At 40.0% G+C, this 23874-nt stretch overlaps 1 protein-coding gene across 2 annotated transcripts in view; it reads right to left on the bottom strand.

Moving 5' to 3' along the window:
- Nucleotides 1–3930: 3930 nt before the first annotated feature.
- Nucleotides 3931–23874, bottom strand: part of tmeff2a (transmembrane protein with EGF-like and two follistatin-like domains 2a) — a 134556-nt gene continuing 114612 nt past the window's right edge. For both annotated transcript variants that reach the window (XM_036561931.1, XM_036561932.1), the window contains exons 6-10: nucleotides 19670–19818; nucleotides 17315–17374; nucleotides 15508–15631; nucleotides 7896–8054; nucleotides 3931–4768 (exon numbers count right to left, since the gene is read on the bottom strand). In XM_036561931.1, the coding sequence (XP_036417824.1) occupies nucleotides 4672–4768; nucleotides 7896–8054; nucleotides 15508–15631; nucleotides 17315–17374; nucleotides 19670–19818 (589 nt within the window). In that variant the 3' untranslated portion in view covers nucleotides 3931–4671. The remainder of the gene's footprint in view (nucleotides 4769–7895; nucleotides 8055–15507; nucleotides 15632–17314; nucleotides 17375–19669; nucleotides 19819–23874) is intronic.

Here is a 23874-nt window from a genome sequence, read left to right as displayed (position 1 = left end):
AAACAAAAACTATCAATATAAAATATGCTCATTAACTGTAATAACAACACAAACACTAAACAAAAGCTATAATATTCACTGTAACACTGACTAAAACTAAATAGAATTAATAGAATAAAACTTAAGTTGTAATTTTTTCAGTCTGTAAATGAGAGAAGTGTTTGGTTTTTAAAGAAAGCGTTGTCTTAATTTTATTCTACCTTTATTTTACTAAAACTAAAACAATAATGCACCCTTAAAACTAATTGTAATTAAACTAAATTCAAAAACCAAAATGGGAAACTAAATAAGTATAAGTATATTTAAGTATAAATAAGTATAGTTCTATATAGAACCACGAACACATTTGCGTGCTTAAATGGTTCTTTGCATGGTAAATTGGTTCTTCTGATTGATTGTTATGATGTCAAGCTTGTATCAATAGCAGAACCCTTTTTGGTGCTATATAAAACTATTTTCAAAAAGGTTTTACATAGAACCATATACAACACATTCTCAATCAGTCTGGAGAACGATTTCACCATGTAAAGAACCATTTAAGCAAGCAAATGCGTTTGTGGTTCTATATAGAACTATACTCGTTTATACTTAAATATACTTATAGAACCACTGTTTATACCAAAAACCCTATTTTAAAAGAATGAAATAAACCTGATGCAAATGTAACCTACATGCGTCATCGTTACTCATTATTTATGCTGCTCTATCAAAGTTTAAGCTAAATGCTGTGCTGGAACAATCCAGAACCACAGTGGATTTTCAAGAGCACCTATTTAGGTATGTTTAGCAGAAAAAGTCTAGCTTATTTGCGTATATTTATTCGGGGGGCCTCCGAGACATGAGGCGCACTCAGTAAGCGTCCAAATTCTTTCCTATATTAAAGTTATGTAACTTCCACTCTGATGTCAAGTAAACAGAAAAAGGGCATTATGTTGATACCGGGGGACATGTCTCATTGTCTCCTTGTCTGATTTGTCTGATTGGAATACAGTTCCCAGGGAACATCTTACACCCACACACACACTAAAGGTTTCCTGTTCAACCTTTCCTCCCAGAACAGGATGAGGTAGGATTCCACAAGCAGCTGTCGGCGAACCGGGAAGATCCTCTGCCGACTGGGAATGTCAGGAATCCCACAGTCCTCAGGGTTCCTGCACTCCTCCTGACCTTTGGTGGGTATCATCCCATGTGAACAGAGAATATATTTCCATATATTTTTCAAAACATGTGCCAAGATTGTAATATATTTCCATATACATTTGACATATATTTAAATAAATATTAAAAATTGACACAAGTACATGTTTCATCCACGTGTGCATATTGTCACTGTCTGAACAGAACTTTGTATCTCCAAAAATGTAACGTTACAGAAGGAAAAACATTCTTAACTTTTAAAGTAAGTTAATGTACAAATTATTTATTCTGTATAATTTTGGACGACCATTACATTTTGAAAGTGTTTAGGGCAGCTGACAATTTCTAATTATTTATAAAAAAATTAAAAGTGACAAAAATGGAGAAATGAGGTTTTGTTATGACCACTGAGACATTTCAATATATTGACATATGTGCATATATTGGCATATATTTAAATATTCCAAAATGGCAGAGTTTTATATATATATATATATATATATATATATATATATATATGTATATATATAAAACATACACCACTTTATTCAGTACACCTACCCACACTTTTTCCATTTTATTTTTTAAGTTCTTCAATTACGGACTGTGGTCCATCCGCATACTTTGCTAGCCCCTTCTGCCGTGATCTTCAATGGTCAAGACCCCCACAGAGCAGGTATTATTTGAGTGGTGAATCATTCTCAGCACTGCAGTGACACTGACGTGGTGGCATGTTAGTGTGTATTGCGCTGGTACGAGTGGATCAGACACAGCAGTACAGCAGTGTCCACTCACTATCCACTCTGTTAGACACTCCTACTTTGTTGGCCTACCTTCTAGATGTAAAGTCAGAGACGTATTAGCTCATCTGTTGCTGCACAATTTGTGTTGGTCATGCTCTAGTCTTTCATCAGTGGTCACAGGATGCTGCCCACAGGACGCTGTTGGGTGGATATTTTTGGTTTGTGGACTATTCTCAGTGCAGCAGTGACACAGAGGTGTTTCAAACTTCAGCAGCACTGCTCATACTCTTAGAGAGGTTCTTGTTTTAAGTCTTGGTTCCTCTCAGTGGTTCTTTCTCGTGCTGTTAGGCAGTATCTCCTTTTGAGTCTCAGTTGTTCTCAGTGGTTCTTCTTCATGGTCTTAGGGAGGTTCTTCTTTCCAGACTTGGTTCCCCTCAGTGGTTCTTCGTCATGCTGTCTTATGGAGGCGAAACAAGGAGGTGTACTTAATATAGTGGCTGGTTGGTGTATATTGCACATATATGTGTAAAACATGTAAATATATATGTACATTTAAATGCACGTGTGATTGTTGGCCTAGATCACATGCTAACTTGGACTGGTTAGCCTTTGCTGTATTTAAATGCATACAAATACAATGCTGTATTTGACTATATGCAAATACATTTCAAATAGTTGCTGTGAACTTTTACAGTGATGATACCAACTTCCCAAATCTGACAGAATGAACTGGTTTTATAAAGTGGATTTAGATTGCTTTCATTTTTGCAGTATCTCTAGTACTTTGTACCGTTTTGGGTTCCACTGTTTGCGTATTTTGTAAGTCACTATGGGTAAGAGCGTCTGCTAAATGAGTGAATGTAAACGATATACTGTATACTAATTGTACCTACAGCAAAATACAGTTAAATGTTTCCACTGTTTAATCTGTATTGTAATCTTATCCTACTTGTATCCTTACACAATCTTGTACAGTCCAGAGGAGAATGGGTTCTCCTTTTGAGTCTTGATTTCTCTCAGTGGTTATTCCTCATGCTCTCTTATGGAGGTTCTCCTTCTGAGCCTCGATTCCTCTCAGTGGTTCTTCCCCATATGCTTAAGTTCTCCTTTCCAATCTTGGTTTTTCCTCATGCTCTCCAAGAGGTTCTTCTTTTGAGTCTCGGTTCCTATTAGTGGATCTTCCTTATACTCTTAGAGAGAATATCCTTTTGAGTCTCAGTGTTTTTCCTCATGCTCTTAGGGAGATTCTTGGTTTCTTTCAGTGTTTCTTCCTCATGCTCTTAGAAATGTCCTCTATTTGAATTTCAGTTCCTATCATTGATTTATCCTCATGCTTTTAGAGAAGTTCTCCTTTTGGGTCTTGGTTCCTCTCAGTGGTACTTCCTCATGCTCTTAAGAAGGTTCTGCTTTCCACTCGTGTTTTCTCTCAGTGGTTCTTCCTCATGTTCTTAGAGAGATTCTCCTTTTGGGTCTTGCTTCCTCTCAGTGGTTCTTCCTCACGCTCTTTATGAGTTTCTCCTTTTGAGTTTTGGTACTTCTTATTCTTTTATCCTGTCAATTATTTCCTCCTGTGACACTTCATTGGTCATTGGGGAGTCTTTCGTAAGTCCATTTTCTGCCACTGATAAAGGACAAGGTGATCTATCACGATGTTTCATCTGTGAAGAGCTGATTTGTGTTATTTAAACAAGCAACTGATTTTTTCATGTAAGAATTTAAAATAAGCCCACACAATATTACCTTTGGGTTAAAAGAATTGATAATAAGCCACCAGACAATTTGGCTGTAAAGAAATTGGAATCTGCCCTAAAAAAAGATGTGTGAGTAACAGCAAAGCAGCCCAGGTGAACCAAACAAAACAGAATTAAAATTAAACTCAAATTGGAATTAGAAGTGCTAATGGCCAAAAAGGGACTGACTGTTCTTTTTCTCACAAATATACTTGAGTAGAAGCAAACATATTAGCATCTAGCATCCATTTGTGGTCCTCATCAACATAAGAACGTTTGGAGAAGGTAAAAAATGATGGGTATTAAAACCATCTGTCAGGGAGTTGATTTAAAAATGGTTGTCAGTTCGATTGCAAAACCTGTTACAAAACCTGGGAGACGATTCATCGCTCTCCTAAGGAGCTAAAAGCTGCACCCTTCTCCGTTATTTGACAGTAAGCCCTTGGACCACCTGATCTTGGATCAGTCTCAGGCACAGATTTGCAAAGCAGATGATTTTTTTCGCCCCCCTGGTGGTGACGACAGGTATAAAAAAAAAGGTTTCAGTACTCCATCGAACTGGGCTGTGTAAATTATTAAATTATAACCTAAAATCACATTACCACAGATGAGGTGTGATCTTCTTTGTGGACGAGTTCAGCAACATCAGCCGGAGCAAAGGTCAGGAACACCTATCCTTTTACCATATTGGCATCCACCATAAACATACAGTAATGTGCTACCATAATTTTTTTTGTGATATAAATTATTTATTTACATTTACAGAAAAAAGACCCCATCGAGACAAACAAAGAAACTATTGGAAATATTACCCATACATAACCAAATAGCAGGACTTGTCCTAACGTGGTGTCCTAATATCCTCTCAGGTTTTGTGTCCTGTGCCACAGGTGCAAGGCATCGCGTGTTGTCCCCTCCGTTCCTCCCCTGCAGCCACACCATGGCCACCCCCCTTCCTCCCCTCCCCTCAGCAGAGTGGTCTGGCGCGGTCCGGTGTGGCTATTGTGTCCCTACGTCCTCACGGTTCTCTACGTTTTGCCATGGTTCTTTGTTCCTGGCGCTTAGATGAGGCGGGTGGAGGCGCGCAGGGTGTTCTCCGAGTTATAGTGCGTGACGTTTTGCTTTTGCCGGTTGATTCGATTAGTCCGTGGGCACTTCCTGTACAGAGCGGAAAATGAGAAAAGGGTCGCTCATTGACTGGGAATTCATATTCATAAACAACACATCCAAACCAACACACAACCAACAGTGTATATGTTTATGGAAAAGTCTTTTAATTTCAAAAATTCGATTAATTGGTAACCAAAATTCATTCAGAGTGGCTTGGTGTGAAATGCGCTGTTCTAGAGATATTTACAGAGTTAGAATTGTTTACAGCGGTGGTGATAGGAACCAGACGTCCACCTCTAAAACACACAAAGTTGAAATAAAATTTTGGAATAAAATGTATTTTTTCTAAATACACTCATGGTAGAGGGATACATGCTGGGCATTGTGAGGCAAAATGACAGCCTCAAAAGAAAACATATTTTTCAGATTTACCACTATTATCAACACTACATATAAAAGTCATATAAAATAATTGTTCATAGTGGTGGAGATGGGAACCAGACGTGTAAAGCTTTTGACTCTAAGAGCCACCTATTTTTAAGAGTGTACTCTGAATTTCGTATGGCCTTTAAACTTTCCTCCTAGTAATGAGCAGTTACAGTGGTCCTGCCTATGGTCCTGCTTGTGTGGGTGACTGTAGATGTGAATAAGAGTAAGTGCAGGAAAAAAATAAGTGAAAACACTACATTTCAATCAGCTTGGACAAAAGTGATCTTTGGGTGGTACGAGGCATGTACAGAGCTATGCTAACGGAATGAAGCATGATGCAACTTTTAAAGCAGAACAGTCAAAAAACAGTAAAAAAACAGCACAGTTCTTTCTGCCTCCTAAAGCACAGCAAAATCTTCCACCAAACAGATGATAAGCTTGGCAACTCTGTACAGGCAGATGTGTGTGATGTATTTGTATTGTGAAATGGAAGCTCACTAATCCTGTACTGCCATCTAGTGGTACAATCATGGTATATATGTAAGTGCAAAACAGTGACTCTGTTTTTAAATAACCTGTTTTTAATTAATACTGCCTATACACATGGTTAGGAGCCCCAAAAGGCTAGCAGTACTGATTATAAAGTGAAAAATTAGGTGAATGGTGTTAAATGGTCAGATATTTAGATGGTCTGTAGATATGCATTTTGTAGATGTGTGTTTTTGCCTCTACAGTTGTCTGTAAATGTGACATACTCTGAGATGGCAGACATGCTATCTCACATTTACAGACAACTGCAAAGGTAAAAATGCAGCGATTGTAATATATATATGTAATATAACTGGGGACAGCTATGGATTAGTCCACTTATTTATTTCATAGCGTCTTGGTACAAGAAGCTAAAGGCTAGACGCTGCCCTTTTAGCTTTAGAGGCCTTGGCAGATGCGGTCCAGCTTCATTCATTCATTGATTCATGTATTTATCTATTTTTGCTTGAGGATCTAAAGTATTCTTGCCATTTTGCTCTACAAGTGAGCCCCATTTAATAAAATGAGCCCCATAATAAAATATGCTAATGCTGCATTCTAGTAGTGTTGAAAACTGAGAAATATCAGTTTTCGAACTTGCAAATTGTGGCATTCGGCAAAGATGTACTTTCAAGTGGGAAACTCTGGCCATCATTGTCGTTATTCTACACCTTCCATTACTGCATTATCCTGAGTAAAGTTCATTAGATAAGCAATGGCTGAGGGGCAGAGTGAACACAAATGTTGATATTAGCAGCAGAACTCCACCAAAAATCACTGCAACCTGATGCATTTCTCAAAAGTAATGTACAAATCTGTTTATAAGCAATAGCAGTGAATTACTCTAAAATACTTAATATTTCAAAATATGTGCCATAGAAGAACCACTTTTGGTTACCCACCGAACACTGAATGACTCTATTTTTTGTTTTGTTTCTCATTATTTGTTTTGTTTCTCAACCACTGAATTATGCAGAACATTTGCACAAATGGTGGAATTCCCCTTTAAATGTTTTAGATGTCTGGTTCCTATCACCACCACTGTGAATAGTTCTAACTTCAGAATGGTGCATCTTACATCAAACCAGTCTAACTGAATTATGCAGCAATGTAGAAAAATCTGTAGGATTCCCTTTACATGCACAAAAGAGCAATATTCAGATGCAGGATTGCTATGTGTAGGTGTCATATCATGGGCTGTACACTATTTATGGTGTTTCTTTTGGTGTGGAGATGCAGAAGGGGGGCCAATACTCCAAGGTCCTGTTGAGATATTTAGTTTTTCTCCCACTTTTCATTAATTTCTGCAGCTTTTGTCTATATTTGTGCTGACCTTGCCTTAGCCAATCTGCTCACAGATCGACAGACCCGCCAGGAATTCTCCGGCTGCTCCAGATGGCTGGTCCACTACTGCGTCCATCCATCCGGTGAATTGATCTGGGAGTTCACGCTCCCCCTGGTGGTCCTCTGTGGTATGTGCGGAGCGTCTTTAAACCAACCAATTGTTCATTTGGAAGGTTATTCAGGAGAGGAGGGGATTTAAGTTTAATCGCTGCACAGGCACCCCTATCTGCTGACCTTTAGCTGAGTGTTTATTCAGAGGCCTCCCACCGGAACTAAACACGCTCCCAATGGAGGTCATGCTGTGAAGACCTGTGTGTGTGTTGCCTTCTCCATATGACAGAGTGTGAACTGAAGAATTTTAAAGGAGAATGATGTGAAGATTTACTTTTGTGTGTGCTTGTGTGTGTATTGCAAATAACTGGGAAAATCTTGCTGCCTTCTGGAATTTCCAGAATAATTTTCATTCACTTTTCAATTTTTTGTTTAAAAACCTTCAAATATTTTGATCTTTCTTTAATGAAAGGCTGATTGTGAAAGGCGAAGCTGTGTTGAATCTGATGACACTGTGAGCTGAAGGAGATCAGCATTACTGTAATGCCCATGAACATAGCAAAACTGATGCGTGTCCATTATGGTTCTAATTGAATCAATATTGATTGTGTTTTTCTCACAACTTTAAGTCAACTGAAGTTGTGAAACAGTTAACATTATTAAGTCATAATTTCTAGTTAGAACATATTGGACATACTGAACATATTGAAAAGATATTGAAGGCGCTGTGCTTTTCTATGCTACTGCTTCTGAAAAATACTTCTTTACAGTAACACTGTGTTTGAGAGTGTGCGTATATATCTATGTGAGTGAGTGGACCTACCGGGTGATACACAGCACCACCACACAGATGATGGCCACCTGCAGAGCTCCGATGATGGAGGCAATGAGGACGTAGCGAAATTTTCCAGAACCCGGCACCACATACAGCACATTATACTCCTTGGTGTCACACTGTGGGCCACTGTAGCCTGAGTGACAGCTGTGTGGACCAATCAGAGAAGAGGAAGAACCCACAGGAAGAACAAGAACAAATATTAAAGAAATAGGTTGGCAAAAAATTTACAGTGTTTACCTCAAATGTAGCAGATCAGCCAAGACGTGTCTGAAGTTTCTTCTTTAGAGTTTAGAAAAGCTTATACCCCACCAGTTAGCACTGTGCAAACTGCATGGCAGAATCATCAGACCTTTATCTCAAACCAGAGGCATACCTTCTGGGCGGGAGCAATCCCATACATTTGTATAATTAAAGGGTCTGAGGTAAGGTTGTTTTTGCTTTGAGGCTCGAGCACTTGTAAGCTGTGCAAGCTCTACTCTGTCATTGCTGTTATTGTTGTTGTTTTAGTGATAACAGTGTAAAGGCCACCACAAAACGGATGTGAGACGCTGCGTGGTATAGCATCATGTAGCATAGTGTCATGTAGCAGAGGGCTGCTTTAGAATTCCAGCAGGGAAAGCTGATAAACTGCAGGTTCATGTTCATTTTTACACCCTACACATATAATTTGAATGAAATACAGCGTATCAGTTCACTACCTCTTCAAGATGGAGGATATTAGCTGAAAAAGGCTATGACAGAGAGCACGTCACTGCGAGCGACAGAGAGCAAGTCACTGCGAGCGACAGAGAGCAGCACACCTTAGAACTTCAGATCGAGCAGCGTCCAAACTTTACTTGAAAATTAGCTGAAAATTCTGCAGTTAGCAGGCCGCTAACCCCCCCACGTCTCTCCCTCTTATTTTTGTCTTCTCCCCCTCTCCTTCTCTATCTCTCTCACAGTTATTCCCTCAGCCCATCCACCATGGCGTCCGCCCAGGAACGCGCCCTCCAGACCCTGAGCTCAGAGTTGGCCCAGTTGGCAGATCACCGCCCTCCTGAAGAAGCAGGACGAGCTCCTTCAGCGGAAGTCGATGCTCGAAGCCACCCGGGAAGTTTCCCCCTCGGTGGTTGCGCCAGCCTCGTCTTTCCGCACGCCTGGAGACGCCGTTCTCACGCCAGCCCCGCATGGTCCCTGGGAACGCCAGCGCCGCAGAGGGCCTTGCAGACCCTCACCTCCGCCCCAGCCGATCTTCACCTCCTGCAACCGTTTCGCCACCCTCAGTACACCGCCTACACCCTCACCTATGTCCCGGGCCTCCTCGCCGCCCGCCCCAACGCCCCGGACCTCGTCACCCGCCCCGGCGCCTCGGCCCTCTACACAGGACTCCGTTTACGTTATTGGTAGTTCTATTGTCCGCCACGTTAAAGTAAAAGGAATAAACAGCCATGCCACTGTTTCGCTGACCGACGTAGTGAGGTCCTGAAGGAGCACTACCAGACGCTACTGGACACCGCCAGGAAGAAGACGGACGCCAGGATCGTCATCTCCGGACCGCTTCCCACCTACAGGAGGGGATCCGAGCGGTTCAGCAGGCTCTTCGCGCTGCAGTCCTGGCTCTGCGGCTGGTGCGCCCTCGTTTTGGGAACAGCCAGCGGTCTACTGGAAGGATTGGCTTCCACCCCAGTCGCATGGGATCCATAGTTCTCTCACGGAACAGGGCCATCCGCTGACTCCAGAGTGAAGGCCATGTAAGTAGCGTCAAAAATAGAAACGCTACAGCTCATAATGCTAGTGTTACTGCTGAATATAAGGCGATTGCTAGCACTTATACTGCAAATAGGGCAACTGCTAATACAAATACTTATTCTATAAATACAAATGCTCATAGGTTTCTCCCAATAGAGACTGTGTCTGTTCCCCGAATAAAACAAAGCATCAAAAAGCCTCGAAAGGTTTGCTTCAGTAACTTGATTAATATCAGACCAGTTATACCAGTTTGCAGTGACAGCACCTTTGGTCTAAAACTAGGACTGCTTAACATAAGATCCCTTACTCCTAAAGCCGCTGTTGTAAATGAAATTATTACCGATCATGGTTTTGATGCTCTGTGCCTCACAGAAACGTTGATTAGACCTTATGAATACTTCAGCCTAAACAAAGCCACACCCCCAGACTACAGCTATGCACATAGCCCTTGTTTAAGCGGCCGAGGTGGAGGTATAGCAACCATCCATTCTAAAGCTTTAGGCGTGAGCCAGAAAGTAGGCTATACATTCTCTTCTTTTGAAGTTCTTTTTCTTAATATAAGTGATCAAGGAACAAATAAAAATTCATTTGCACTAATTACAGTCTACAGGCCACCAGGGCCGTATTCTCAGTTCTTACAGGAATTCTCTGAGTTTCTATCAAGTCTAATAACGCTTTCAAATAAAATAATAGTTGTCAGAGATTTTAATATCCACTTTGACAATCCTCAAGATGCACTAAGCAAGGCATTTACACCTATCATAGACTCCATAGCTTTCATCCAAATCATAAAGGGGCCCACACACTAACACAACCACACTCTAGACTTAATACTGACCTTTGGTGTAGACATAGATAACTTAGCCATGCTCCCCCAGAGCACAGCAGTCTCAGATCATTACTTAATCTCATACGAAATTCACTTTAGTGGTAATATGCGTTCATCACCATGTTATTGTGTCAAGCGGACAATAACTCCCTCCATAGCTGGTAGCTTTATTAGAAACCTTCCAAAATTATCAGCTTCTGTCAGCTGTCCATCTAATCCTACTGAGTTAGATATTATGACCAAGCTCTTAGAGGAAAATTTTCGATCTACCCTAGATAGTGTGGCTCCATTAAAAAGTAAAATAGTAAGGCAGAAAAAACTCGCCCCTTGGTATAATGAACACACTTGGGCTTTAAAACTGGCGCCTGACTAAGCTAGAAGTGTTCCAGTCCGCCTGGAAGGAGAGCCTTATAGACTATAGAAGAGCACTTGCTACAGCACGCTCAGCCTACCTCTCCTCTCTCATAGAAAACAATAAGAATAATCCTAGATTACTTTTCAACACAATCTCTAAAATAACAGAGAATAAAACAGTTAGTGAACCCCAGATGCCATCAACCTATAGCAGCAATGATTTTATGAATTTCTTTAGTGATAAAATTGAAAAACTAGGCAGAAAATTCAGAATACACAATTAAACTCTATAAACCTGCTGCCTTATAATGCCAGCCTCAACCTTGAAAATATTATAATCCCTGCAGAGAGGCTGGAATCATTTACCTTACTCCAAGAAAATGAACTAGTTAAAATAGTCTCTTCCGCAAAATCATCTACTTGTATGTTAGATCCGATTCCTACAGGTTTACTCAAGGAAATTTTGCCAGAAATAACCAAGCCTATTCTGTCAATAATAAACTCTTCTCTTAGGGTACATCCCAAAATCTCTTAAACTAGCAGTAATTAGACCGCTGATTAAGAAAGTGAACCTCGATCCATGCGAACTATCAAATTATAGACCCATCTCGAATCTCCCCTTTATATCAAAGATCTTGGAAAAAGTTGTAGCAAAACAATTAAGCTCCTATTTGCATAGGAATCAAATACACGAAAAATTTCAATCAGGTTTTAGGCCACATCATAGTACAGAAACAGCACTAGTACAAATTGTAAATGATCTATTATTATTTTCTGACCAAGATAATGTGTCCTTGTTAGTCCTCCTTGATCTTAGTGCGGCATTTGACACAATAGACCACGCTATCTTACTAGACAGACTAGAAAACCTTGTAGGGGTAACAGGAATAGCTCTTTCCTGGTTCAGGTCCTACCTCACTGATCGGTATCAGTTTGTTAATATAAACGGTGAATCATCTGTTCTCACAAAAGTAAAGTATGGTGTTCCACAAGGCTCTGTTTTAGGACCTGTATTATTCACATTATATATGCTACCACTGGGCACCATTATCAGTAAACACGGCATAAATTAAAATAAATCAGTTATATTTAGCAAGCGACCCAGATGATAAAATTAAACTTAGCAAGATTGAAGACTGTATAAAAGACATAAAGGACTGGATGTCGAGTAACTTTCTCCTTCTAAACTCGGATAAAACAGAGGTTCTGCTTTTTGGTCCAAAAGCAGCTAGAAACAAACTGTCTGATTTTACACTTAAACTTAACAATTATGTGATTATATTATAATGATTATAAAATTCTCTTACTGACTTACAAAGCACTAAACGGACTCGCCCCTCTGTACCTGAGTGAACTTCTCTCTCACTATGAACCATCACGCCTACTTAGGTCACAAGGTGCTGGCTTACTATTAGTACCTAGAATTAATAAAGTTACATTAGGGGGGAGATCTTTCTCATACAAAGCCCCCCGGCTTTGGAATAGTCTTCCTGTTAATGTTCAGGACTCAGACACAGCCTCAGTGTTTAAGTCTAAGCTAAAAACTTACTTGTATAGTCAAGCCTTTGGTAATTAGTTTTTCCTGTCAGTTCTATACCTGCCAGAGTCTCTGCTAACACTGTAATTTGTGATCGGTCACCCATTACAGAACTGACTCTATGTGTTTTCCTTTCTTTTCTTCGCCGAGTTGAACAGCTGCCCATCCTGTGCATTCTGATGCTGCTGCCTCTTCTGCCTTGATCGGGTGCCACTGCTTGCCAGCCCTCTGGACTGGCTTACCAACATCGAGCCTCTTGCTGTACAACGCCGTGCAAACCTCACCCTCACAACCTGACCCCACCCCACTGATACTACTGCTGTTGCTACATGAACTAATCAAAATTAATCATTTGAACTAATCAATCATTTAAACTAATCAAATTAATCAATCACCCATTACAGAACTGACTCTGTGTGTTTTTCCTTTCTTTCCTTTGCCAAGTTGAACAGCTGCCCATCCTGTGCGTTCTGATGCTGCTACCTCTTCTGCCTTGATCGGGTGCCACTGCTCACCGTGCAAACCTCACCCTCACAACCTGACCCCACTGATGCTGCTGCTGCCGCATGAACTAAACTAATCAAATTAATCGTTTGCTCCATCTCTTTTCCCTGTTTTTGTATTGTGATACTTTATACTAACAATGTTTACTATCCGGTGTCGACCAGAGGAGGATGGGTTCCCCTCCTGAGTCTTGGTTCCTCTCAAGGTTTCTTCCTGTTTCTCTTAGGGAGTTTTTCCTTGCCACTGTCGCCACTGGCTTGCTCGTGGGGGCTTGGACCCGGATTTCTTTTTGTAATGCTGATTTCCTTGTAAAGCTGCTTTGTGACAACACCTGTTGTAAAAAGCGCTATATAAATAAACTTTACTTACTTACTTAGCTGAGGTAACTTACCATTAGCATTTTTCTGTTTATCTAAAGACTGGCGGTCTTTCTCTGTGTAAATTTGATCATGTGATCTACTGTGGCTTTCTGTGGTCTTCATATGGCTTTAATATAATGCAGAAATGGCAAAATGCTGCATGGTGCGCTGTGATGTGCTGAGAAACGGAAAAGTGCTCAGAATCATGGAGTACTGGTATGTGTCAGCACAAAGTGTTGGCGCCAGTGTGTATACCTCCATTAAAAACAATGCTGCGCTATACAACACAACGCGGTGTGTTTGGTGTGTGGTGGCCTTAACACTACAATGAGCACTTCCAGCAGAAAAACACAGAAATGTGTAAAAATGCCAGTGCCTCAAAGCATGTGGAACTGTTCAGTAATCTCTAATAGACTTGATTATGTGGTTTGTGACACTGTATGAATCACTGTGCACATGGACATGGACACAATTCAGGCTTCAAGATACTTCTGCTGTTTTTAGCTATTTTAGTTACATTTAAGATGACTTAACACCTCCATGCACTTTGAGTCGAATGTGTGATGATTTCGACACACAGTTTGAATGATTTGGTGGGCAAGCTTCTATTACTTAGCTACATTAGCATCATAACTCCAGTGCTAAAACTAAAGAAGTAAAATTCAGGTATCAAACGGCATCTGGCTGACTGACTACATTTGGGAAAAGAAATGTTAATTTGATTTTGATTTGCCAAACTTTTCCTATTTGAGATGTATGACAAGCGTGTGTTTAAGTGTACTGTGTATGGGTGTGTCTGTGTGTGCCTATGTGTACTGTGGGTGTGTTTATGCATAATGTGTGTGTATGTTTATGTTTACTGTGTGTGTGTTTGTGTGTGTGTGTGTATGTGTGTACTGTGCTCTGTGGACTGGACAGCAGGCAGGTAGTTTTAGTAAATACCTACATCCTCTCCTGTGTGTCTGACACACACACACACATACACATTCTCTCCCCTGTTGTGTTTTCTCTGGAGGTCACTGCTGAGAAACACCTGCTGAATGTTCAGAGCACCTGTCAGAACTAAACTCTTTCTCTCTCTGCCTCTCCTCTGTCACCTTTTTACCTCCCTCACTTTCATTTTCTTCTGTTCCTTTATCTTTCCCATTCTCTCATTTCTCTCTCTTTGTCTCTTTCACTCTCTCTTCCATATCGCTCTCTGCCTCTCTCTCCTCATCTCTGTCTATATCCCTCTCCCTGTCTCATCTCTCTTCCTCCTGTCCTCTTCTCTCCCTCTGTTTTTCTCTCTGCCTTACCTCTCTCCTCAATTCTATCTCTTTAACTTCCCTACCCTCTCTCTCCCATCGCATATCTTTCACTGTCTCACTATCTCCTCTCTTTCTGTCCATCTCTCTATCCTTCTCTACCTTACCTCTCTCTGTCCCTCTCCCCCTGTCTTCTTCTCTTACCTCTCTTCTCATCTCTCTCTTCCCCCTTCCCTCTCTTTTCCTCTTTACTTCTCTTTCCTACATCTCTTTCATCTCATCACTCTCTCTCCTCCCTTCTCTTCATTCCACCTCTCTCACTCAATCTCTCTCTCCTTCTTTACCTTACCTCTCTCTCTCCATCCCTCTTTCTCCCTCCTTCTCTTCCCTCATCTCTGTCCTCGCTCTCCTCCCTTCTTCCCTTCTCTCTCTCTCTATCTCTCCTTCTTTACCTTACCTCTCTCTCTCTGTCCCTTTTCCTCCCTCCTTCTCTTCCCTCATCTCTCTGTCCTCGCTCTCCTCCCTTCTTCACTTCCCTCCACCCTCCTGACCTCTTTGCATCTCTTTCACTGTCTCTCTCTCCATCTCTTTCTGTCCTTCTCTCTGTCCTTCTCTACCTTACCTCTCTCTCCTTTCCTCTTCCTCCTGCCTTCTTCCCTCACTTCTCTTCTCATCTCTCTCTTTCCCACCTCTCTCTTTCCTTATCTTTCTCTCTCTTTCTTATCCCTACTTCTTTCTTGTCTCATCTTCCTCTCTCTCCTCTCCCCCCCTCTCTTCTTCTCCCCCTTCTCCTCTTCCCTCTGCATCTCTCTCCCTGGCTACCTTCTCTCTTTCTCTTGTTCTCTCTTGCTGCCTGCATCTCATTTCCTCTACTGACTCATTTCACTTTCCTGTGGCCGCTTTGTTTTTAAAACTACACCTTCCTCGCTCTCCACTGATTCTATTGAATCTCTTTTGTTCTCTTTTCAGTTGGTCATGAGAGTGAACAACAGGGGGAGCTCAAGAGCTGTGTGTGGACTCAGGCTTGAGTGAAGCTGCATACCTGCATGATGGTTTGGAGAGCATGTTGGGGTATTCACAGACTCCGTTGACGCAGTAATTTTTGTAGTGTTCGGGACAGGGGATGTAAAGTCCTCGTGCCACTTCTGACACCTCAGGCTTCTCTTCTACAATACACATGCACATGCACAAGGTCACCATTAAGCTTGAGCTTAAAAGATCTGTGATTATTGTAACAATGAATGGAGTCATCAGAAAAATTTCTGCATAATGTAATCACTAAAGTCATTCAGAGTGGTCTGGTGTGAGATGCTTCATTGTAGAGATGTCTTTAAAGGCAGACTGCATGGCTAGGTGCTTGATTTTATGCACCTGTGGCAATTGGACTAAATGAAACAGGTGAATTTAATGATGAAGAGATGTGTCCCAATACTTTTACAGTCAATGTATATATGTATATACAATGTATACAGTTAATGAGTGCATATATCATATACATCATATATACACTCAGTGAATGTATATATCATATATATCAATGAATGTATAGATCATTTTACTTGTATGTGAAATGTTCAAAAACGTCTTGAACAGGTGATGCAATCATACTTGTATGTAAAAGAAACATCCAGGAAAGGCCTAGATCTGTATGAGTGAGGATGATCAAGACTTGCTACTTTGGGCAAAAATGCATCAGCAAAAAAATCTAGCAGAAAATAACATTCCTTAGCCAGGGGCTGCAAGAATTTTAGGTATTTCACTCTCAACAGTGCATAATAACATCAAAAGATTCAGAGAACTCAGACAAATCTCTATGCATTAAAGAAAAGGTCGAAAAAAACAAACGGATGCTTTTGAGCCCTTTGTCAGCATTGCATTAAAACTTTGCATGCTTCTGTAATGGATATCATTGCAATAGACTTGGGGATACTTCGAAAAACTATTGTCAATAAACACAAAAAAGTTAAGAACAAAAGTTACGACTGTACTATACACAATAAATCATATATCAACAATGTCCAGAAACGTTGCCGACTTCTCTGGACTTTTTGAGCTCATCTGAACTGGACTGATGCTCAGTGGAAATATGTTTTGTGGTCTGACAAGTCAAGTTTTCAAACTGTTTATGAAAATATTGATATCATGTTCTTCATTCCAAAGAAATACAGTTCTATTAATATTGTTACCAGCATAAACTTCAAAAGCCAGAGTCTGTCATGGTCTTCGGGAAGGTGAATTAGTGGCTAACTTAACCAATTTAACCACCATTAACACTAAAAACATTTCGAACCAATGTGCTGCATTTTAGATGCTGTCTTTTTTCAGGGACACCCATGCTTATTTCAACATGACAAAAAACAAGCCATATTCTGCACATTTTACAATAGCATTACTGCATAATCAAGGAGTGCAGGTACTAGACTAGCCTGCCTCCAGTCCAGAACCATCTCCCATTCGAAATGTGTGTCTTATTAAGCTCAAAACTGAACAACAAAGGCCCAGTATGGTTGCACAACTGAAGACTTGTGTAATAGACAAATGGCAAAAGATTTTATTAAGGAAAGGTAATGTAACACAGTGGTAAACATGCTGTAATATTGACAAAAAACATTGAAATTTATAAGATAAAACATTAAATATTGTGTTTTTGTACCATTTTTAATTTAGTACAGGTTAAACAGAATTAACATATTACTCCTTTCTGTTTTTATTAGCATTTTATATACTGTCCCAACTATTTTGGAATTAAGTTTGTACTTTTACCAGTAAAAGCGGCAGTTTTTGGTATGAAAGGCATTTTTGTGGTACTTATAAAGAGGTCAACACCCCCCCAACAAAAAAAAACTCACCTGGGTAGTCGGCCCTGGCATAGTGTCCGTCTCCAGGTTTATTTCCTGTTATCATGTCACCTGATTGTTAAAATGATGTCAAAGGTTACAACAAGTAGACTGTCATTTAAACTGCTATTTAATCATTAAACTGTAACCTAAATTGTCATTTAGTCATTAAACTGTAACTTAAATTGTCATTTTGTCAGCATCTGTGCCACAGCTGCTGTGCAACTGACTCAGGTGATGTTATTACACTCATTAACGACATTTTTGCTTGAACAGTACATTTGGCCAACTGTCCATCCACAGCAGGTGGCCACTAAGCAACAGAACTTGAAAATACTTCAGACATAATGTGTCTATTAGTGATATATATTACAGTATGTATGTATTTTTAACATCCTACTGCATAAAAAGGTCCAGCAAACTCCTAAAGCGATAGTTTGGCAAAAAAAAGTTTTCTCCTTTCTCACAGCCCAAATGTGGTCTATGAGCTGAGATATGTTCAGTGGAAGTTTGCTTTTTTAGTAGTCTTTAGCAGTGGAGTTATGAGGCTAATGTAGCAAACAAATAATGGAAGCTTTTATTCACAAATTATCATAGTGGAGACTGTGTGTCAAGCTGTTAAGTGATCTCAAATAATCTTTTTTTATGAGAACTCTGACACTGTACGACGCACTGTTATATATAATAATGGAAAAATTATACTGTCTAGCTAAAAACCTTAAAACTACACTGTTAAAAGATATGGTTGTTCAAAGACAATGATTCTATATAGAACCATGGACACTCAAAGAACAATTTGGATACAGAACCATTTTCAAAAAGGTTCTATACAGAATCATGTACAACACATTCTTCATCAATCTGAAGAACCATTTCACCATGCAAAAAAGCATTTAACTATGCAAATGGTTCTTTGAGGTTCTATATAAAACCTTTTACTAAAGAATCCTTGAAGAACCATCTTTTTAAGAGTGTAGCTCTTATACTTTAAAGTCTGAATTTTACCTGGGAATTTCTGGTTGTGCCCACTACAGTAAAAAATAAATAATTTACACATTTTAATTAATCCATGTTTATAGCAACAGTACGTAATATAATGTCAGCAATCACGTACACAAGTTTTTCTGAGATTACTTAACATGGCTTGAAGCAAGTGTGTGATGAAGCCTGCATGATGCTAATCGTTTCAGACAAGATTCTATTACTTGTTAGCTACATTAGCCTCATGGCTCATAGCAATGCAAAACTAAATAAGTAATCTTTGCACACCAAAAATATCTCAGCCGGCTAATAACATCTGGAAAAGAGGGAAAATTCCAAACTCTTCCTTTAACCCTCTATTGCATGACTTATGAGAAGTTTCAAAACATATTTTAATTCAACTAGCACTAATAAAATGTGAAAAGGGAAGTGATGCAATAAGTCAAAGCAGTCATGTTACAAAATGAACCAATCACACAACGCCACATGTGGCGCCGGGAGTGGATAGCTTCCACATGTGCAGTGCAGAGTTTGCTGGAAGCCCCCTTTCGGACCAGCCCCTGGCTCGAAAACAGCTTTCACACTCACCAAACTGAACTTGCAGAACAAGTGGTCTGATGTTTTAGTGTGAAAATGTCCTAACTGTAGCTTTACGATGGTTGTCATGATTAGCCTATGTAGGTAACATGCAGTAAAGTGTTACTGAAAAAAGGGTTTGTTACTCTAAAGCCCTGTTGGAGCTGGATTAGTTGTACCCGTTGAGTTACTGCAATTTGAGTGATTACTGATAAAATCCGTGATTTCAATCCAGCATGAATATGCAACGTCTGTAGTTTCTACAAGTCTCCTAAGTAATAATTCCAGAGTGAATTACCTTTTAGAATTTGCCAAACTTGGAGTTCCCTCATTAATAGTAGTCCTGTTCAAAACGACATCATAGGAATGTCAAAATTTTCTGTGACCTGAAGACAAGACTAACAGTTAAATGGAGCTTAATTAGACCCAAGTCCTTAATTCTTTAACCTGAATCGTGACAAAACTACCGAAAGCCACGACACTTAGGGTTTCTATTGGCACCATATTTGCCATTTAGCTGCACAACATATGGTTATTGTTCAGGAGTGTGGAGCCTGACGTAAACGTCTACGCAATGATGTTTATGATGTTTGGATCTGGGTTATTTGGGGTAATTTGGGGAAATTACACAGATCCCGTATGAATCAGCCAGTAAATTCACACACACAGATTACATCAGCTCTGGAAAAGCAAATCCAGCTCAAAAAGGGCTTAACGCAATGGCATGCAATGGAGGGTTAAATCACAGGAGGTGGAGGTAGGAATCAGGCGGAAATATTAAAAAGAAAGAAAGAAAAAGTGCACTCTCGCCTTGACAGTGGCCCAGGAACTTCACTTCGATCCGCTCCTGCCTCTGGCACGATGCCTCCTTCACTTGGCAGGGGTTGTCGTAGGAGCGACCATCTGAGGCACACACTGGGTTGAAGCTTATGTGGGAACAGTCGATGTTGCACACACACCTGCATGAAGAGATGGCAACAAAAGTTATTCATATTTATCCTGGATTTGTTGTCAGAAGCTCAGTGATTTCACTTTGATTAATCACAGTGCCATTAATGAGTCTTTTATTAGAATTTTATGCTTTCTAATACTTTATTGGAACCTCCACCTTGTAATTCCACTTACTGTCCACAACATAGTAGCGGTGGGCAATATAACGATATCTTAACATATCATAATAATTACATCTCAATGAGCTTTTCTGAGTATATTGTCGACATTAGTACTTAAAGAAGACTGACCAAGTGCATGTTTAATCACAAAGAGAGCACAAGTAACCCTGTTTTCCAGTTTAACCCTATTGAACTGAGAGAATTGGAGCTATCATGAAAGCACTCACTGAGTGCACAGTTTGGATAGGTAAGCGCTTATTATCGCTTTGTTTAATCAGAATAACAGCAAGCAAGCAAGCAAAGTTTATTTATATAGCGCTTTTTACAACAGGTGTTGTCACAAAGCAGCTTTACAAAAAAAATCAGCATTACAGAAAGAAATCCAGGTCCAACCCCATGAGCAAGCTAGTGGCGACATTGGCAAGGAAAAACTCCCTAAGAAACAGGAAGAAACCTTGAGAGGAACCAAGACTCAGAAGGGGGAACCCATCCTCCTCTGGTCGACACCAGATAGTAAACATTGTTAGTACAAAAACGGGGGAAACAGGTGGAGCAAATTATTAATTTGATTAGTTTAGTTTATGCAGCAGCAGCATCAGTGGGGTCAGGATGTGAGGGTGAGGTTTGCACGGCGTTGTACAGCAATAAAACCCCACTGGTGTAACAACTATATTCCTATTCATGAGTTTTCTGGTTTAAAAAAAAGAAGTTTGTAAATTAAGTAAATGCAATAACAGCACTGAGAAATTACACTATTAATAGAGAAGCACAGATTAAACAACAGATATAGCCACATCGTAGCATCTACCTTAAAGGGTTAAATAAATTTAACAAAAATCACCATATTCCATAATCACACCAGTTTTTGACAGTATTTTTTAAATGTGACTGTTTTTGCCATATAACCCTCTTCTACAATACTGATGTATGATTACAGATTGTAGCATATCTGTTGTCATGAAAAATCTGTCAGCTGCCCTCTACTTCATACATCATGGGCAAGCTTCTGACCAAAGGACTGCTGTTGACCAGATATCATTTGGTTGGTGGGCCATTCTCAACACAGCAGTGACACTAATGAAGCAGACAGTAAATGTAAGTAAGTTTCAAACATTCAGTGTCTATCAACAGTATCATGGTATTAGCTGTCTAGCCTTCTTATTCTCACGTCTGAATAAAAATTACCATTATTTGTGTCAGTGCTGCTATGAATAAACACCACAGCCTTCTAAAGCCTCAGCTTCTATTCATGAACCATAGCTGTGTTAAGGTCAGCGTTTTCTCCAATATCCTGAAAGAAACAATAAAATACACAGCCTTTTTCCCCCTTGAACGCCTGCATTAGCAAGGACTGAAATAAAGATTAGCCTGCATGACACTTGAAGGTCTAAAGAATGATGTGCTACAGTGTTGTCTGCAGTGTTTACCACTGTGGAAAATATTTTTTCAGTTAAGGCTGGTAGTTGCATCTCTGCTCCTACTGGTAAGCCTCACAGTCTTAAAGGCTGGTGGTAACAGAGCTTCATCACCATTAGTCAGCCTCACAGGCTAGTAGCAACTTGCTTTAATTATGAAAGTAACATTTTAGACTTGCAGGCTGATGTTTACATAGCTCCACCCTTATAGCAATATTAGAGAGCAGGCACAACACATTTTGGTGTTTGCGAAATAATTTCAAAATATTTAAGTTGAAATAATCATATTTTTAAACAAGCAACATATACATCTCTGCTAGAACAGTGAACATTGTTTCTCACACCTACTGTTCATTTACAATTCCACTGAAAATTCCACATAGGTGTAACACTTGCTAGAAAAGTCTGATGAATCAGTGGAATCAAAGTTAATACAATAAAAACGTTGTAAAAAAAAACAATTATATTTTCCAACTATACTGCATTATATATTATCTATCTATAAGACAGTCCGCTCAATCAACAGATACACACACACACCAGATTATATATGAAAACTGGCATGAGACTGTGCGTCAAACAATGACAAATGTATTTTTGGTGGGCCATTCTCAACACAGCAGTGACACTAATGAAGCAGACAGTAAATGTAAGTAAGTTTCAAACATTCAGTGTCTATCAACAGTATCATGGTATTAGCTGTCTAGCCTTCTTATTCTCACGTCTGAATAAAAATTACCATTATTTGTGTCAGTGCTGCTATGAATAAACACCACAGCCTTCTAAAGCCTCAGCTTCTATTCATGAACCATAGCTGTGTTAAGGTCAGCGTTTTCTCCAATATCCTGAAAGAAACAATAAAATACACAGCCTTTTTCCCCCTTGAACGCCTGCATTAGCAAGGACTGAAATAAAGATTAGCCTGCATGACACTTGAAGGTCTAAAGAATGATGTGCTACAGTGTTGTCTGCAGTGTTTACCACTGTGGAAAATATTTTTTCAGTTAATGTGTTGGAAACGAACAGCAGTGGACACAAATAAAGCAGAATTTGCATACGGCGCTAGCACATCATAATGGGGTTATGTGAGGTCATTATCTTGGGACACAGTGTGCTTTTTAGGCAAGGAATGAATGGTTTTACAGCTCTGCCACATTAGGTAGCCTTGCAGGAAGGTGGATACACAACTCAGCCCCACTGGCCAGCCTAGGTAGTAGCTGTATGCTTTTGGGCCCATTGGGGTTGATCAGCCAAAAACTGGTGGATGCACAGTTCCAAGCCCATTGGTTAGCCTCAAAGGCTTGTGGTTACACAGCTTCACCCTATTAGTCAGCTCATCCCTAGTGACATGATGTATATCTAAGCAGAGGCTAGTAGCTGTACTCCCATTGGTCAGCCTCATAGACTGGTGGTTGTACCACTTGAGTTGGTTAGCCTCAAAGGCTGGGGGTTATGCAGTTCTGAACCCATTAGTCACCTTGAAAGGCTGGTGGTTACACAGTTCACCCCCCACAGGGTTTAGCCTTGTAGGCCGGTTGTTCACAGTTCTGATTGTGATAACACAACTTCACTCCCTTTGGTCAGCTCATAGTTACACAGCTCCACCCTACTGGCATGAGATCCTATTAAGCACTCCATCTGGTCACATAGACGGTGGTTACACAGACCTGCCTTCATTATTCAGACTCAGATGCTGGTAAAAGAGCCTTTATTCCCATTAGTCAGTCTCACAGACTGGTGATTACAAATCTCCATCCCCATTGGTCAGCCTCAAATTGACCCCTGAAGAGACTTCTTAGCCTTGCAGGCCAGTGGTTACACATCTTTGGCCCCATTGGTCAACCTTATAGACTGGTGGTTATGGCTCTGCTTCCACTGGTCAGCCCTAGAGGTTTGTGGTCATGCATCTATTGTTGAAAACAGCTTTTTAGCCATGAAGGTACTTTTTAGCATTATAGAGAGGTGGTTACACAGCTCCACCCCTGTTGGTCTGCCTTACAGGCTGCTTGTTATGCTGCACCATCCTATTGTTATGAGATACTTTTAGCAATAAAGGTGATTTTTAGCCAAGCAGGCCTGTGGTCACATACTCTTGTCTCCACTGATCAGCCTCACAGGCTCAACACATTTTGGTGTTTGCGAAATAATTTCAAAATATTTAAGTTGAAATAATCATATTTTTAAACAAGCAACATATACATCTCTGCTAGAACAGTGAACATTGTTTCTCACACCTACTGTTCATTTACAATTCCACTGAAAATTCCACATAGGTGTAACACTTGCTAGAAAAGTCTGATGAATCAGTGGAATCAAAGTTAATACAATAAAAACGTTGTAAAAAAAAACAATTATATTTTCCAACTATACTGCATTATATATTATCTATCTATAAGACAGTCCGCTCAATCAACAGATACACACACACACCAGATTATATATGAAAACTGGCATGAGACTGTGCGTCAAACAATGACAAATGTATTTT

The sequence above is a fragment of the Colossoma macropomum genome, unplaced genomic scaffold (genome assembly GCF_904425465.1).
Source record: "Colossoma macropomum unplaced genomic scaffold, Colossoma_macropomum, whole genome shotgun sequence".
Classification (NCBI taxonomy): domain Eukaryota; kingdom Metazoa; phylum Chordata; class Actinopteri; order Characiformes; family Serrasalmidae; genus Colossoma; species Colossoma macropomum.
Note: the sequence above shows the minus strand (reverse complement) of the source record. Positions and strands in the feature narration are given on the sequence as shown.